Source organism: Rhinichthys klamathensis, unplaced genomic scaffold (assembly GCF_029890125.1).
Source record: "Rhinichthys klamathensis goyatoka isolate OS25496 unplaced genomic scaffold, OSU_Roscu_1.1 h1tg000302l_1, whole genome shotgun sequence".
Taxonomy (NCBI): Eukaryota; Metazoa; Chordata; class Actinopteri; order Cypriniformes; family Leuciscidae; genus Rhinichthys; species Rhinichthys klamathensis.
The window spans coordinates 26,110-42,500 of record NW_026606821.1 but is presented as its reverse complement, the minus strand read 5'-3'; the positions used below and the strand labels follow the sequence as shown (position 1 = coordinate 42,500).

The window sequence follows — 16,391 nt, the reverse complement described above, 5'->3', positions numbered from 1 at the left end:
GAGTTCGTTAGCTAGAGTTCGTTAGCTAGAGTTCGTTAGCTAGAGGTCGTTAGCTAGAGGTCGTTAGCTAGAGGTCGTTAGCTAGAGTTCGTTAGCTAGAGGTCGTTAGCTAGAGGTCGTTAGCTAGAGGTCGTTAGCTAGAGGTCGTTAGCTAGAGTTCGTTAGCTAGAGGTCGTTAGCTAGAGGTCGTTAGCTAGAGGTCGTTAGCTAGAGGTCGTTAGCTAGAGGTCGTTAGCTAGAGTTCGTTAGCTAGAGGTCGTTAGCTAGAGGTCGTTAGCTAGAGTTCGTTAGCTAGAGTTCGTTAGCTAGAGTTCGTTAGCTAGAGTTCGTTAGCTAGAGTTCGTTAGCTAGAGTTCGTTAGCTAGAGGTCGTTAGCTAGAGTTCGTTAGCTAGAGTTCGTTAGCTAGAGGTCGTTAGCTAGAGGTCGTTAGCTAGAGGTCGTTAGCTAGAGGTCGTTAGCTAGAGTTCGTTAGCTAGAGTTCGTTAGCTAGAGGTCGTTAGCTAGAGTTCGTTAGCTAGAGGTCGTTAGCTAGAGTTCGTTAGCTAGAGGTCGTTAGCTAGAGGTCGTTAGCTAGAGTTCGTTAGCTAGAGGTCGTTAGCTAGAGGTCGTTAGCTAGAGTTCGTTAGCTAGAGTTCGTTAGCTAGAGGTCGTTAGCTAGAGGTCGTTAGCTAGAGGTCGTTAGCTAGAGGTCGTTAGCTAGAGGTCGTTAGCTAAAGTTCGTTAGCTAGAGTTCGTTAGCTAGAGTTCGTTAGCTAGAGTTCGTTAGCTAGAGTTCGTTAGCTAGAGGTCGTTAGCTAGAGGTCGTTAGCTAGAGGTCGTTAGCTAGAGGTCGTTAGCTAGAGTCCGTTAGCTAGAGTTCGTTAGCTAGAGGTCGTTAGCTAAGTCTTCGCTCGCTCAGAGACAGAAGTGTGAGAAACATGTGGAGCAGAGCCTGATGTGGAGCAGCCGAAACATGTGTGCGTGTCTCCAGTCCACACGCGATCCTCCTGTAGGGAGACATCTGGAGTTCAGGAAACTCTGCAATCTGACTGCAATCAGACGGATTTCCCTGAGAGTCCACACACACACACACACACACACGGCTGATGACACGATTCTCCACGCTCCTGCAGTTATTAACAGGAAACCTGAAGCAAATGTGGATCTTGAAACATCAAGTGAAGGGGTTTATGGGATTCCTCCATGACAGAAGATTAATAACTCACATGAAGTGCGTGTGCGTGTGTGTGTGTGTGTGTGTGTGTTTTCCCCCATTTGTTTTTATTAACAAAAAAGAAGAATATGGTAGTACATAAAAATACAACACATGTAACAGAGTTGCACACTTGCATGTAGATCTACATCAAGACATTGAAAGATTTACACATTTTCAAAGTTTTAACTGCTTTTGCTTCATAGAAAATCGAATTGACCCTTTGCAGGGAGCTTGATTGACAGGTGATCTGACCAATCATACTTCGCCATCCGCCATTTTGTCTGACAAAGCAGTCAGGAGAGTTAGCAGTTAGTAGATTAACATGGGAGGATTTGAACTTGAGAAGCGGAGTGTACTGACGCCTTTCTGCGGCTAAAACAACATTCCTTCTGATGTTCATTCATGTTTATTTGATGCTATAAATGAACTAGAAGGAAGAGATGATCGGATCACGAGCAGCTTTAACTGAGGCTCTACAGCGATCTGTCACGACACATTAAAGAGCCACAAAACGGTATTTATTGTTTAAATTTCTTTAAAAAAATGACCAAATTTGAAAGGTGAGACTTTGTTTAATATGTTGTTTAATATCAAAAGTAACCGAAAAGTAACCTGGTCTGTCCTGTCTGTCAGCGTGTTGTCAGTCCGCGATGTGTTTTTCACTGCGTGAGAACATGGTGTGTGTGTGTGTGTGTGTGTGAGAGCAGCGTAGCTTGTCGGACATAGCGACAGTAACTAAGGGGGGCGGGTCTTTGCGAACGGTCAATTGAGTCGATATAAAGCTCAATTTCTTTCTTAAATGACGTAAAACAGGGTTTTTACCGGAAAATGTACATTTGTGAACAGAATTTTGCCATTAAAAGTATACAATTCATTATATAATATATAGACTGTGATAATAATAAATAAATAATAAATGTTTCCAAAACAACACAAATTGGCCATCAATGTTCTTTGTGATCAATTTACAAACATTTTGCTAAAATGGTCTAACAAATGATAAAATGAACCAGTTTCAGGGTAACTGTCACAAAGTGTGCAATTAAAATCAATGTCACTTTTAAATGTCACAAATTTAAACAAATTCTATGTAAAATTTTGAATGAAACCCCGTTAACTTTGTTTGTAATTAAATATTTATTAGGTATAAGCCAAACCTCAGAGTAAATGTGACTCTGAATCACTAATGCTACATTTGTCTAAATGTCACAAGTATTCATCACTTCAATGAGCTCATTGTTTCTGCCTTAAATTATTACATTGTTTACATTAATTTGTGATTTCATTTCTGAAATGCATAGCTTAGACAGTCTCCTCTGATAACAGATCACTCTATATTGTGATATGGACTCATGCATTTTCTGCATTTTCAAAGCTGCTTTGAAACGATGTGTTTTATACAAATAAATGTGAATTGAATTGAATTTAAATTAACTGGATTTCACCCAAAGAACAACAGTGAATGTGAGCAGCACATCTTTACACTGAACAGTATTTCTTTTGTGTGTGAGTGTGTGTGTGTGAGTGTGATAGTTTAGGGGTCGGCTTAGTGTGTGTGTGTGTGTGTGTGTGTGTGTGTGTGATGGGCAGGTTTAGGGGTCGGGTTAGTGTGAGAGTGTGTGTGTGTGTGTGTGTGCAGGTTTAGGGGTCGGGTTAGTGTGTGTGTGTGTGTGTGTGTGTGTGCAGGTTTAGGGGTCGGGTTAGTGTGTGTGTGTGTGTGTGTGTGTGTGTGTGTGTGTGTGTGTGTGTGTGTGTGTGTGTGTGTGTGTGTGTGTGTGTAGGTTTAGGGGTCGGGTTAGTGTTATGAATCTGTTTTGTGAGTTAAAAGAAGAACAAATATGCCCGTACTATAGTAGGTAAGGACCATTGTTGAATATTAATTATTTTCTGATGTCTAACCTGTGTGTGTGTGTGTGTTCTCTCGGACAGGCTGGGGTTTGTGCGCGGCCAAGGCTCAGTATCCCATCGCTGACATGGTGAAGATGTTGAAGGAACAGGGCAAGACTGTGAGGTCAGACGCTCAACTCTCGCGAACTCTTAAATCAGCGAGAACATCATAATAATCGCATGCTGAACTCTCACACATCCAATGTTTTCAATGTCTTAAATACTTGGCAGGTCAGCAGCGTAATTCTGTTAAAAAGGAGACAAAACACATCTGTGTCTAATAAAGAAACGCTGGTAAAAACGCAGGCTTTCTGTAAATAAAGAGGGAAAGTGTAAAACATTCTCAGAGTATTTACACCGCAGATGCTGGAGAATAAACGCTTACGCTTTATTTTCAGGTGCTTTTGTTAGAGTGTATTTATACTAATAAGTTCTGAGTAATATTAATTAACAACATGCACTTACGATATAATTATAGTTAGTCATGTAATTATGCATTATGCAAAAAAATAACAATCTTTCTTAGTATTTTTGTCTTGGTTTCCAGTACAAATAAACATTCTTAAAGCAAAATAACTTGTAAAATTTATCATTTTTTTGCTTAAAACTAGAACAAAAATCTGCAGATGGACAATAAATAAAGAATTGTGTTATTTACTGAATTACGATTATATTTCTGACCTCATTGGCAGATATTAGTTCTTGTTTTAAGCACAAACTCACTTCATTTTGAGCAAGTTTTCAGACAGCAAGACTTAATATCTTCGGTTATTTTGCTTCTCCAGTAAATGTATCTTGATTTAAGAATGTTTAGATATTTGTGCTGGAAAACAAAACGTAAATACTGAAGAACATCATCATTTTTGCAGTGTTTTTTACTATAGTAAGTGTAAACGAATGAACTCCCACTTGCTCTGCTGTCGAACAGTTTCATGTTGAATTGTTGTGATTTATAAAGCTCATATTCTGCAGTAGTTGAGTATCATCTCTCTCTGTGTGTGTGTGTGTGTGTGTGTGTGTGTGTGTGTGTGTGTGTGTGTGTGTGTGTGTGTGTGTGTGTGTGTGTGTGTGTGTGTGTGTGTGTGTGTGTGTGTGTGTGTGTGTGTGTGTGTGTGTGTGTGTGTGTGTGTGTGTGTGTGTCAGGTTTGGGATTCACCCGGTGGCCGGACGGATGCCCGGACAGCTCAATGTGCTCTTGGCCGAGGCCGGCGTCCCGTACGACGTGGTTCTAGAGATGGACGAGATCAACGATGATTTCCCAGGTCAGATTTATTTATTTATTTAATGTTTTATTTGTATAGGGACAGATATAATAAACACAGATACACCTGTGACAACAGCCAGCCAGTGCGTGCATCATAGTGCTTGTAGCTAAAGCTAATTTGCAACACTTGTCCCTAGAATTTAATAGCATGTTGATCAGAAGAGCCAATTTGCAAACTGCTTCTGTGTTGCATCACGGCACGCTCAGTTTTCCTCATCTAGTTTATTTACAGTAATCAAATGTGTAAATGAATGGCTTAAATACTTAAAAATTGTATTTAAAGAACTGATCTGACTTTTACATCAACTCTGAACTCTTGCCTAATAATTAATATCATCTTAAATCACCTTTAGTATTTATCTACACTAGTGTTGGGTTGATAAGACTTTTAATATTTGATCAAAAATACAGTCAAAATTGTGAAATATTATTACAATTTAAAACGGCTGTTTTCCATGTGAATATATTGAAAAATGTATTTTATTCCTGTGATAAAACCTGAATTTATTTCAGTAAAAATCACAAAATATTATTAGAATTTAAAATGGCTGTTTTCTATGTGAATATATTAAAAATGTAATTTATTCCTGTGATAAAACCTGAATTTATTTCATTAAAAATACAGTAAAAATCACAAAATATTATTCGAATTTAAAATAACTGTTTTCTATGTGAATATACAGTAAAGTGTCATTTATTCCTGTGATCAAAGCTGAATTTTCAGCATCATCACTCCACTCTTCAGTGTCACATGATCCTTCAGAAATCACTCTAATATGAGGATCTGATGCTCAAGAAACATCTATGATTATTATCAGTGTTGAAAACAGTTGTGCTGCCTCAGACTTCTGTGTAAACCATCATACATTTTATTTTTCAGGATTCTTTGATGAATAAAAAGTTCAAAAGAACAGCATTTTTTCCAAATAGAATCTTTTGTAACATTATAAATGTCACTTTTGATCAATTTCATGCGTCCTTGCTGAATTATCTTTTTATAGTAGTAATAGTGTTATGTTAAATAGCCAAAGTAAATTTTTATGGCCATTGATTTCCATTAAATATGAGGTAGTGAGCGAGTTAGCCCGATTGACTGTGCTGTCAGTGTGTTGTTTACGCATGCGGTGTGAAACATGTCTCGGATCTGTCCGGAACAGACGGATGAGCCGATGATCCACAGACTTTGGCAGCGCGGACACATGTGGAGTCTGATCTTTGTAATAATTCATTTTAATTATGTAATTGTGCCTAGACATGCAACCTCATGGCGTCTCTGCGGTCAGAGTCGAGGGCAGCACGTGTTTTTATTTAGCCGGCGCAGATAAGCATGTAGAGCAAGGGAGAAACCTGATCGCATCGCATGAGAACGACCGTCTTATTGTTCTGTGTGTGTGTGTGTGTGTGTGTGTGTGTGTGTGTGTGCAGAAACTGACCTGGCGCTCGTGATCGGAGCCAATGACACCGTCAACTCCGCAGCGCAAGAAGATCCGAACTCTATAATCGCTGGGATGCCGGTGCTGGAAGTGTGGAAGTCAAAGCAGGTGATTATTGATTACACAGATTGAACAGCAGCCGTGTGAAGGAGGTCTACGTCTACATTTGAAAACACAAAATGTCCACACTAGCGTTTTCCAAAGGTTTCTCATCCACACTGGTTATGTTTACATGCAACCAAATAATCCGTAAGTAATCGGACTGACGACTCAATCGCACTGAAGCCTTTATGTAAACGGCTTAATCGATCCGATTGAGCTCGACCCGAACGAAATGTCGATCGGATTGAAAGAGGTGTTTATTCCTGTTCGTTCCGAGAGAACATGTAAACACTTGATCGGATTGAAATCGAAACTGAAAGGACTGCAATGACGTAGAAATAGCGTAAAATAGCGTAATGTAGAAATAACGTAAAATAGCGTAATGACATAGAAATCTCATAATGACGTGGAAAAAGCGTAAAATAGCGTAATGACGTAGAAATAGCGTAATGATAGCGTAATGACGTAGAAATAGCGTAAAATAGCGTAATCATGTAGAAATAGGGTAAAATGGCGTTATGATAACGTAATGACGTAGAAATAGCGTAAAATGGCGTAATGATGTAGAAATAGCGTAAAATAGCGTAATGATGTAGAAAAAGCGTAAAATAGCGTTATGATAACGTAATGACGTAGAAATAGCGTAAAGATGTAGAAATAGCGTAAAATGGCATAATGATGTAGAAATAGCGTAATGACGTAGAAATATCGTAAAATAGCGTAATGTAGAAATAACGTAAAATAGCGCAATGACGTAGAAATAGCTTAAAATAGCGTAATGATGTAGAAAAAGCGTAAGATAGCGTAATGATAGCGTAATGACGTAGAAATAGCGTAAAATGGCGTAATGATGTAGAAATAGCGTAAAATGGCATAATGATGTAGAAATAGCGTAATGACGTAGAAATAGTGTAAAATAGCATAATGATGTAGAAATAGCGCAATGACGTAGAAATCGCGTAATGGTGTAGAAAAAAACTTAAAATAGCGTAATGAAGTAGAAATAGCGTAAAATAGCGTAATGACGTAGAAATCGCGTAATGATGTAGAAAAAAACTTAAAATAGCGTATTGACGTAGAAATAGCGTAAAAATAGCGTAATGACGTAGAAATAGCGTAATGACGTAGAAATCGCGTAATGACGTAAAAATAGTGTAAATAGCATAATGACGTAGAAATATCGTAATGACGTAGAAATAGCGTAAAATAGCATAATGAAGTAGAAATTACGTAGAAATTTGTCTCCAAATTATGACAAGAAATGGATAAATATTAAGTCTACCGTTTAAAACAAATAAAAACCAATGTATGAGAATGGTTATTATGCGCAAACATCGAGAAACTGTATTTTCATGCAGTGTGCGCATGTCAAAAAATATGTTCCGATTTAATCTTGTGACATATAAACGCACACATCAACCCGATCACATGTTCAGCGTTCATGTAAACACCACATTCAGATTCACCATTGAATTCAGTCCGATTGAAACAAAAGTTGTGCATGTAAACGTAGCCACTGAAACATCGGAAAACGCTAAATTCACCTTTACTGCGCAAAACCTCACAGAAGCTCACTGAGATGATGGAAAATTAAATAATAAAGTTATCGCACAGTTCTTCTGGCAGGATAATTTTATATAGCAAAATATCTTAGCATTCACTGATCGTCCAGGTCGCTCTCACTCACCATTATATGTTTGGTCTAAAACGCAACTGCTAAAATGTTTTTTTTAATTACCACAGGACAGCAAATACGAGTACATTTTCTGTCATCTTTGCAGGACTGTGATATGAAGAGTGTGCGAAGTAACATACTTCAGCAACTGTGTGGAAGTGAATAGCACATAACAGGCACAACACCGGTATAAGGGCTGTTACTTTTGTGGAAAAAATCCTGTTCGATTTTTGAGACATAAGTGCAGCATTCAGGGATTGAGATTAACACCCTCCAACCCGCCAAATGCGGGTAAAAATGAACTTTGGCGGGAAACGCTGTCAAATCACGAGCCAATTTGGCGTGTTTCTATATTTACTCACTTTGCTGGGGAAGTTTGTGTAAGCCAAATCTGCGCGGATTTAGCCCAAATAGTCCTCATGATATATTAAATACAGCGTATTGCGCAGAATTTGCACATTTCTGGCTTACTTGAAGTTTGTTCACTTGCATTGAAGTAATAGCGAATATTAAAAAGCATTTGGTTAACACAATTTCCAGCATCCTACATGTTCTGTGTACTGTATTGATCTGTCCACCTAAAACACATTTTTGTTAAAAAAAAAAAAGAAAAAGAAAAAAAAAGGCCGTTAAAATTGATTCCCTATTTTCGTTTTCGAAACTTGTGTTGGTTGGTCCGATCGATTGTGCAATCGATTTTCGAACGTAAAGTGACAGCCCTAACCAGTATAAACATGAATATATATTGGTACAAAATGCATCACATGACTAAACTTACGTCATCGTTTTTAAATGCCTCCGTTCTGACAGTCACGGAAATGGCGCTTTCATTAATAAAAACGCTGTCTCATTAGCCATGTTTCCATCCACTTGCCAATCGAATTATCTGAAGTTCGGTAAAAAACCTCATGCGAATAAAGCTGGTGAAAGTGTGTTTCCATCAAACGGCTTTAAAGCGGATAAAAACCTGTGCGTAATGACGTCACAGGCTGTTCTGCGATCAAATTGGTATATCGAATTGATTTGAGACATGTTAAGGTGTTTCCATTCATTTTCTCAGCGAATTGCACAACATTCAAGCCAACATTTGCCAACAAAGTTTTACTAGGCGTCCGCGTTTATCGCATAAGCCGTATATCGATCAAGATAAAATCCGATGAGACCGATCGTATTTCATTTGAGTCGATATTCATGAAATTCAATCGAATTTTACTGTTTCCATAAGGAATTTTTCATTCGATATTACATAATGCGGATAAAAACGTGTGGATGGAAACATAGCTACAGTGACGGAAGGCCTAAACGGAGACAAAAAGATGCGTTTTCAAACTAAAACGTATTAGGGTCTGTTTACACGACACCGTTTTCAACCAAAAACGCAAAACTTTTTATGTGTTTTAGCCGTTCGTTAACATGACAAGTGTTTGGGTGCCTGAAAACCAGTGATGGGAATAACGGCGTAACTAACGGCATTACTTTTTCCAGTAACGAGTAATCTAATTGATTACTCTTCTCATCTTAATAACGCCGTTCCCGTTACTGCCAAAAAATGCGGCGCGTTACTATAACTGATGCAGCTGGGGGGGTTTTTTTCATCAGACCAACTAGATCTCTGAGCGAGAGGCAAATACTTTTTTTACTGTTCTTCCTTGGTTAGTGGGCAGAGCACGAGACAAGCGCATAAATGCTGACGATTGGCTGAGGTAGAGTAAAATGTCATTGTAAGCCAATCAGAGGTAGAGTTGGGCGGGTGTTCGAAAGCACGCATAGTAGTAGGCATTCGGCACTTTTGACTCAGCTCACTGAAAAGAGCCGGCTCTTTTGGCTCACAAACGGCTCTTTAAATGACTTTGACTATAATATATATATTTTTTTTTACATAATTATTTAATTTCTATAGGCTAAATTTGTAAAAATAGAGTCGGCTCTTCAGATATGCGAGATATGGCTCTTAGAGTCGCCTCATTCGCGAATCGCGAACGACCCACCAAAAGCTCATTCGCGAACGAGTCGACCCATCATCACTAACGGCTAACGCTCATGAATTGCGAACGACCCATCATAACGCATAGTCGGACAGGACAGGACACACAATGAACAACACAAGCAAGCCAGTCAGTCGACGAGAGACAGGTATGGCGACGAGCTTAACAAGCTTAATTTAATTTTGCCCAGTTGTGGCCTGTTGAGGGGCAATAAATATCAAAAGTTCCAAAACATCTATTGTGTTATTTGCATTGATCCACTATATAAACATAATATCTACATGGCATTTGATTGGAGGCTAGTCTCACTTTGTCCCACAGCAACTTTTTTTTTTTAGATGTGTGTACAATGTTTCATGTTTCTGTTAATAATGTATTGTATTAAGTGTCCATTTCATTATAATATTCAGATTTATCATAAATAATTGAACATGCACATGTATTGTAAGTTCCGTTAAAGAGGGGTAGAGGTGGGGTCACATTTGAGCATTTAAAATTTAATTTTACTTGAAAGTAACGCAATAGTTACTTTCTTAAGTAACTAGTTACTTTTAAAATTTGTAACTGAGTAACTAATTTAGTTACTTTTTGGAAGTAGTAACTAGTAACTGTAACTAATTACTTTTTAAAAGTAACTTGCCCAACACTGCTGAAAACGCACTTTTGAAACCGTGTTACAAGTTTTTGAAAATGGTCTCCGTGTAAACAACAAAAACGTGAATCTCTGAAGACGATGGCGTCATGCACATGCGTATTACGTGTTCAGTCTAAAGTGTTGCATCGCCATCTAGTGGCCTGGCAGCAGAATACAGTGATTCTAGTCGTAAATCTGTGTGAATGGGGATCGTCTTGACAATGGGGTCGTTTTAAGCGTATCGTTGTCGTGTAAACGTATCCTTAGTCTGTGGACATGGCCTAAGCGTGTGTGTGTGTGTGTGTGTGTGTGTGTGTGCAGGTGATCGTGATGAAGCGCACTTTGGGTGTGGGATACGCTGCGGTCGATAACCCCATTTTCTACAAGCCCAACACCTCCATGCTCCTGGGAGACGCCAAGAAGACCTGCGACAGTTTACAGGCCAAAATAAGAGACGCCTTTTACTAACGAGAGTGCAAGAAATCATTTATTGTCAAACACACATTAAAGTGCCTTAGAAATCCAATCAGTGAATGTTTCAGCATTCTGGGAATATGCATGCGGCCTTTGACTTGTAAATAAAAAATACTTAAATCTCACTGTGACAAAATGCATCCATCGCATTCAAATAATCGTGGTTGTTTGTTTGTTTCACACTTTCCCAGCAGCCTGTTTGGCTTTATTGATGAGTTTGTGCAGGAATGAGAAGAAGAACAGCAGGTTGTCGTATTCTCCCGTGTACTCGGAGAAGTAGTGGCTGTGCAAGTCCTTCAGAAAGTAGTAAACGGCCTCTATCGTGGCCAGGTATGTGTCCGGACTGCCTTTCTGACGCCGCCAAAAACAGGTTCTTCTGCTCTTGAGCTCCACGTGTGGTAAAGCTGCAGAGAAATAACATTCATAACGGCACGTCTGAGACACACAGACACATGCTAAAGGGATTTTCACACTGCGCCGTTCTTAAACCCCTCTTATAACCTCGGGTGAAGGAACGCTTCACTCTTGTAATTTAGAAGTACATAATAAAATTATTGTCCTTTTAAAGTCCCCCTGTAGTCAATCATTTTATCCCTTATAACTCATCTTTGATCACCAAAATGAATTTTTTCCCTAGCAAAAATATTATTCATGCCTTAAAATAGCTTGAATGTAACTCGACACCCTTGCCTCATTTAGTATGCGTGGTTCTATGAATATGCAAATGAGCCCCGCCTCCACTCACTCACTCAGCTCAGAGATCCACTGGTTGACGATCACACGTTGATCTGATTGGTTACAAGGTCGTTTGTGACGTCAGAAACACCAGCGATTTCAAACCGTGTTTTTAATGTGGTGTTTTAATATGAATTTACACCTGGTTTGTCTTAAAGCATATTAAAAACACGGTTTGAAATCGCTGGTGTTTTTGACGTCACAAACGACCTTGTAACCAATCAGATCAGCGTGTGATCGTCAACCAGTGGATCTCTGAGCTGAGGGAGTGAGTGGAGGCGGGGCTCATTTGCATATTCATAGAACCACGCATACTAAATGAGGCGAGGGTGTCGAGTTACATTCAAGATATTTTAAGGCATGAAGAATATTTCTTCAAGGAATTTTTTTTATTTAAATATTTCATTTTGGATTGTTTTAAGGGATAAAAAGATTGACTTTAAGACACCAATGTGTCCCTGAGCAAGACACTTAACCCCTAGTTGCTCCAGAGGCGTGCGACCTCTGACATATATAGCAATTGTAAGTCGCTTTGGATAAAAGCGTCAGCTAAATGAATAAATGTAAATGTTTAAAGTGTGAAAGCGCTAAAGATGAGAGGGAATCTGCTGGCACCTTGGAGACGTTCATCTGTGATGATTCTGGTGGTTTGGTTCCAGGTGCTGTCGATGAAAACCACTCTCTGGATCGGGCAGGTGTGAGTTTCAGAAGCCGCCGCCTTTAATCTCTTCGATCTCTGCGCTCCACCGGCAGAAAAATACTCCCATAATTCCTCCACCGTCATCGCATCCGGTCCGGGAAACACCAGCACGATCTGTGGGAAGAACCGGGATCTGTAAAACTACTCAATCAGTAGAAAACGTGGTTAACACGTCATGCTTGGAAAAAACCTACCGTCATATACCATGAAACAGGTATAATTTAGAAAATTACCGAGATATTAATGCTTGTTCATAGTTTCGCTCACGTTTTCTGCGCTCTGGTCCAGCTCGGGGATGCAGGGATATGTGTAGATGGTGACGTCTTGCGGCGCGAGGATTCTGGCCTGAATTGCCGTGCTCTTGCCGTCCGTTTCGTTCGGGTGTTTGATGATGTCGATCTTCACCGGCAGCTGAAAACACCAGACAAATGTTTCATGAGCTTTAAAGGGGGACATATCATGAACATCTGACTTTTCCCGTGTTTAAGTGCTATAAACGAGTCCCTGGTGCTTCTACCAACCCTGAAAACGTGGAAAGTGAAACCCAGTAACTTTGTTTCGTAAGCCTTTCTCTGCAAGCATGTCAAAAAATAAACCGATCAGATTCTGATGTAGCAAGAGGATCTTATTATATTATTACAGGCCCTTAATCTGCTCGTTTACACACACGACAACAGTGAAACCAGTTCTAACAGTGAAACCAGTTCTAACAGTGACCAGTTCTAACAGTGAAACCAGTTTCTAACAGTGAAACCAGTTCTAACAGTGAAACCAGTTCTAACAGTGAAACCAGTTCTAACAGTGACCAGTTCTAACAGTGAAACCAGTTCTAACAGTGACCAGTTCTAACAGTGAAACCAGTTCTAACAGTGACCAGTTCTAACAGTGAAACCAGTTCTAACAGTGAAACCAGTTCTAACAGTGAAACCAGTTCTAACAGTGAAACCAGTTCTAACAGTGACCAGTTCTAACAGTGAAACCAGTTCTAACAGTGACCAGTTCTAACAGTGAAACCAGTTCTAACAGTGACCAGTTCTAACAGTGAAACCAGTTCTAACAGTGAAACCAGTTCTAACAGTGACAGTGAAACCAGTTCTAACAGTAAAACCAGTTCTTACAGTGACAGTGAAACCAGTTCTAACAGTGACCAGTTCTAACAGTGAAACCAGTTCTAACAGTGACCAGTTCTAACAGTGAAACCAGTTCTAACAGTGAAACCAGTTCTAACAGTGAAACCAGTTCTAACAGTGAAACCAGTTCTTACAGTGACAGTGAAACCAGTTCTAACAGTAAAACCAGTTCTTACAGTGACAGTGAAACCAGTTCTAACAGTGAAACCAGTTCTAACAGTGACCAGTTCTAACAGTGACCAGTTCTAACAGTGAAACCAGTTCTAACAGTGAAACCAGTTCTAACAGTGAAACCAGTTCTAACAGTGAAACCAGTTCTAACAGTGAAACCAGTTCTAACAGTTCTAACAGTGAAACCAGTTCTAACAGTGAAACCAGTTCTAACAGTGACCAGTTCTAACAGTGAAACCAGTTCTAACAGTGAAACCAGTTCTTACAGTGACAGTGAAACCAGTTCTAACAGTGAAACCAGTTCTAACAGTGACCAGTTCTAACAGTGAAACCAGTTCTAACAGTGACCAGTTCTAACAGTGAAACCAGTTCTGACAGTGAAACCAGTTCTAACAGCGACCAGTTCTAACAGTGAAACCAGTTCTAACAGTGAAACCAGTTCTAACAGTAAAACTAGTTCTAACAGTGAAACCAGTTCTAACAGTAAAACCAGTTCTAACAGTGAAACCAGTTCTAACAGTGAAACCAGTTCTAACAGTAAAACCAGTTCTAACAGTGAAACCAGTTCTAACAGTGAAACCAGTTCTAACAGTGAAACCAGTTCTAACAGTAAAACCAGTTCTAACAGTGAAACCAGTTCTAAAAACCAGTTCTAACAGTGAAACCAGTTCTAACAGTGAAACCAGTTCTAACAGTAAAACCAGTTCTAACAGTGAAACCAGTTCTAAAAACCAGTTCTAACAGTGAAACCAGTTCTAACAGTAAAACCAGTTCTAACCTAACAGTGAAACCAGTTCTAACAGTAAAACCAGTTCTAACAGTGAAACCAGTTCTAACAGTGAAACCAGTACATGTCAGCGCTGTCTTATAAACACCTCAGGAACTGTGGACTCTTGTGGAAGAGTTCAACATGATGAGGAGATGATCAGTGTAACTCCACAACAACTACAGAAACATCTCCGCTAACATTCAGAAACGTGTAAAAGTGAAGCTCTCCCTGAGTCTCTCCGTAAGGCTGCACTCGCTGCTGTTACTCCTGACTCTGGATCAGTGAGATTGGCCTGTGTTTTTATTGCCGGAGTCTCTGAAGCTCGTGTAAAGGCTCCGCCCTCTTCTGAATGGAGGCGGAGCTAAGGCTAATTTGCATTTAAAGAGACACAAAAACGTGACTTTTTGTTCACACCCAAAAAGGGGCAAGTTTGACAAGCTATGATAAATTATCTGGGGGGATTTTGAGCTGAAAATTTACAGACACATTCTGGAGACACCATAGATTTATATAACATCTTGTGAAAAGGGGCATAATAGGTCAATTTAACAAACACACAATGCGATTAATTTTATATTTCTTTTTCCGTGGACCGTGAAAGGAGATGTCGATTCATATGAGGGACTGACTCTCAAATCATTTTCTATTCCTAAAACTATGCAAGGAATGAGTGTTTGGCGGCCATGAGTTTCCTGTGGGTTTTAGATTTGAGTAACTTTTATGTCGAAGTCTTCCAGTAATGTTCACCACAAACCTTATTTTACTCGTAATTCCAAAATGTAAAACACAGTTAATTCAATCATGAAGAATTGGCTCGGTCTATAAATTAACCTCATAACAGCTACATTTTTGCACATTTAAATTTATATAGCACATTTAATGCAAAAGCTGTTGCCCAAAGTGTTTCACAATCACTAAATGACACAAAAATAAGAGGAGTACAAAGAAAGAAAACAAAACAAAAATTCAGCTCATACAAGAACCAATGGAACAAGAACAAATGTGGGCGGGGCTTGATTTTGTCCGTGAGGAATTGATTGGATGGTTGTGGTTTGCTATTGGCTGATCTCATGTGAGTGACAGGTTATAGCCCCGCCCCCGTCATCAGAGAAGAGAAGAGATGCTGCAAGAGGAAGTTATTCTGATTCAAGATTATTAACACAATAATGATGTGCACCGATAAATAATTTGCAATGCAATATTCCATAAAAAAATAAGAACGGTCAATTCTGATTTCATGGTGACTTTAAATTCTGGTAAATTTGACTTTCATATGACTTAAATTTCAGATTCTTGTTTTTTGTCATTTTAGCATCAGTCATATGATACAGGTTTGGAGCGACATGATGGTGTGCAAATGATGACAGAATTGACACGTTTGGTTTAATTGTTCCTTTAAATGATCACAGTTACAATTTGATTACTTAAAGTCATGCTAACCGAGTTATGTGTGATGATAATAATGCGAGCGCGTGCTGTTTAATGTGATGTTTCACGGACCTTGACGCTCGGAACGTCCCGCGGCTCCAGCCCGACCAACGCGCAGCAGCTGTAGCAGTAAAACATGCGCGACGCTCCGCAACGCGAGCACTTCATCCGGCCCGCGCGCTGCGCGTCATCCAGCGGGGCGTGCGACGCGAGCATCAGGCCGCTCAGAGAGCTTTTGTCCCCGGCAGCACAGTCCTGATCCGACATGATCACGTCCACACACTCCACACTGTAAAACAGATGACAACAATCCCACGTGTTCACTGCGCACCGGAAACACACGCCTCGAGGAAGTCGGAAGAGCGGCGGGCGGTTGCCTAGCAACAGACTGTTATTTGTTTGAGATCATGGAGAAACAGACGAATAAGAAGAATATTTGCTCCCTGGGTGATTTTATTCAAGCTCAAGGACTGGTGGGTTCAAATGACCATTTAGCAGAATAAAGCAGCTAAGCTAACTATAGTTATGTATGTATGTATGTATGTATGTATGTATGTATGTGTGTGTCATTACTGGATAACGAATTCGCGCCAAAACTTCTCACGAAATCGCGCCAAAACTTCTGTGGTGAGTCTAAACAAGTCCACAGTTGTTCAAAATTAATATATATATATATATATATATATATATATATATATATATATATATATATATATATATATATATATATATATACCGTGTTTTTAATCTATTTAATTAATAGGCTATTTAATTTGTTTTTCATTTCCTAGTTCTGTCAGTCGAGTTA

At 39.4% G+C, this 16,391-nt stretch overlaps 2 protein-coding genes across 2 annotated transcripts in view; one reads left to right on the top strand and one right to left on the bottom strand.

The window, feature by feature from the left end:
• Positions 1 to 10,775, top strand: part of nnt2 (nicotinamide nucleotide transhydrogenase 2) — a 39,201-nt gene extending 28,426 nt beyond the window's left edge. The window contains exons 18-21 of the mRNA XM_056270338.1: positions 3,126 to 3,207; positions 4,227 to 4,345; positions 5,773 to 5,888; positions 10,498 to 10,775. Coding sequence (XP_056126313.1) covers positions 3,126 to 3,207; positions 4,227 to 4,345; positions 5,773 to 5,888; positions 10,498 to 10,644 — 464 coding nt within the window. The 3' untranslated portion in view covers positions 10,645 to 10,775. The remainder of the gene's footprint in view (positions 1 to 3,125; positions 3,208 to 4,226; positions 4,346 to 5,772; positions 5,889 to 10,497) is intronic.
• dtwd1 (DTW domain containing 1) lies at positions 10,647 to 15,900 on the bottom strand. The gene is made up of 4 exons (XM_056270339.1): positions 15,656 to 15,900; positions 12,353 to 12,496; positions 12,001 to 12,199; positions 10,647 to 11,054 (listed from the first exon to the last, which is right to left on the bottom strand). The coding sequence occupies exons 1-4, from the start codon at positions 15,848 to 15,850 to the stop codon at positions 10,828 to 10,830; spliced, it is 765 nt and encodes a 254-aa protein (XP_056126314.1). The 5' UTR covers positions 15,851 to 15,900; the 3' UTR covers positions 10,647 to 10,827.
• Between the last annotated feature and the right edge of the window lie 491 nt (positions 15,901 to 16,391).

Excerpts from the sequence above, each read along its gene's own strand:
- dtwd1 (XM_056270339.1), bottom strand. The coding sequence starts at position 15,850 with ATGTCGGATCAGGACTGTGCTGCCGGGGACAAAAGCTCTCTGAGCGGC. Across the intron at positions 12,200-12,352 it reads TGGACCAGAGCGCAGAAAAC|ATCGTGCTGGTGTTTCCCGG; the intron begins GTGAGCGAAACT and ends TTCTTCCCACAG. Across the intron at positions 11,055-12,000 it reads CACAGATGAACGTCTCCAAG|CTTTACCACACGTGGAGCTC; the intron begins GTGCCAGCAGAT and ends ATTTCTCTGCAG.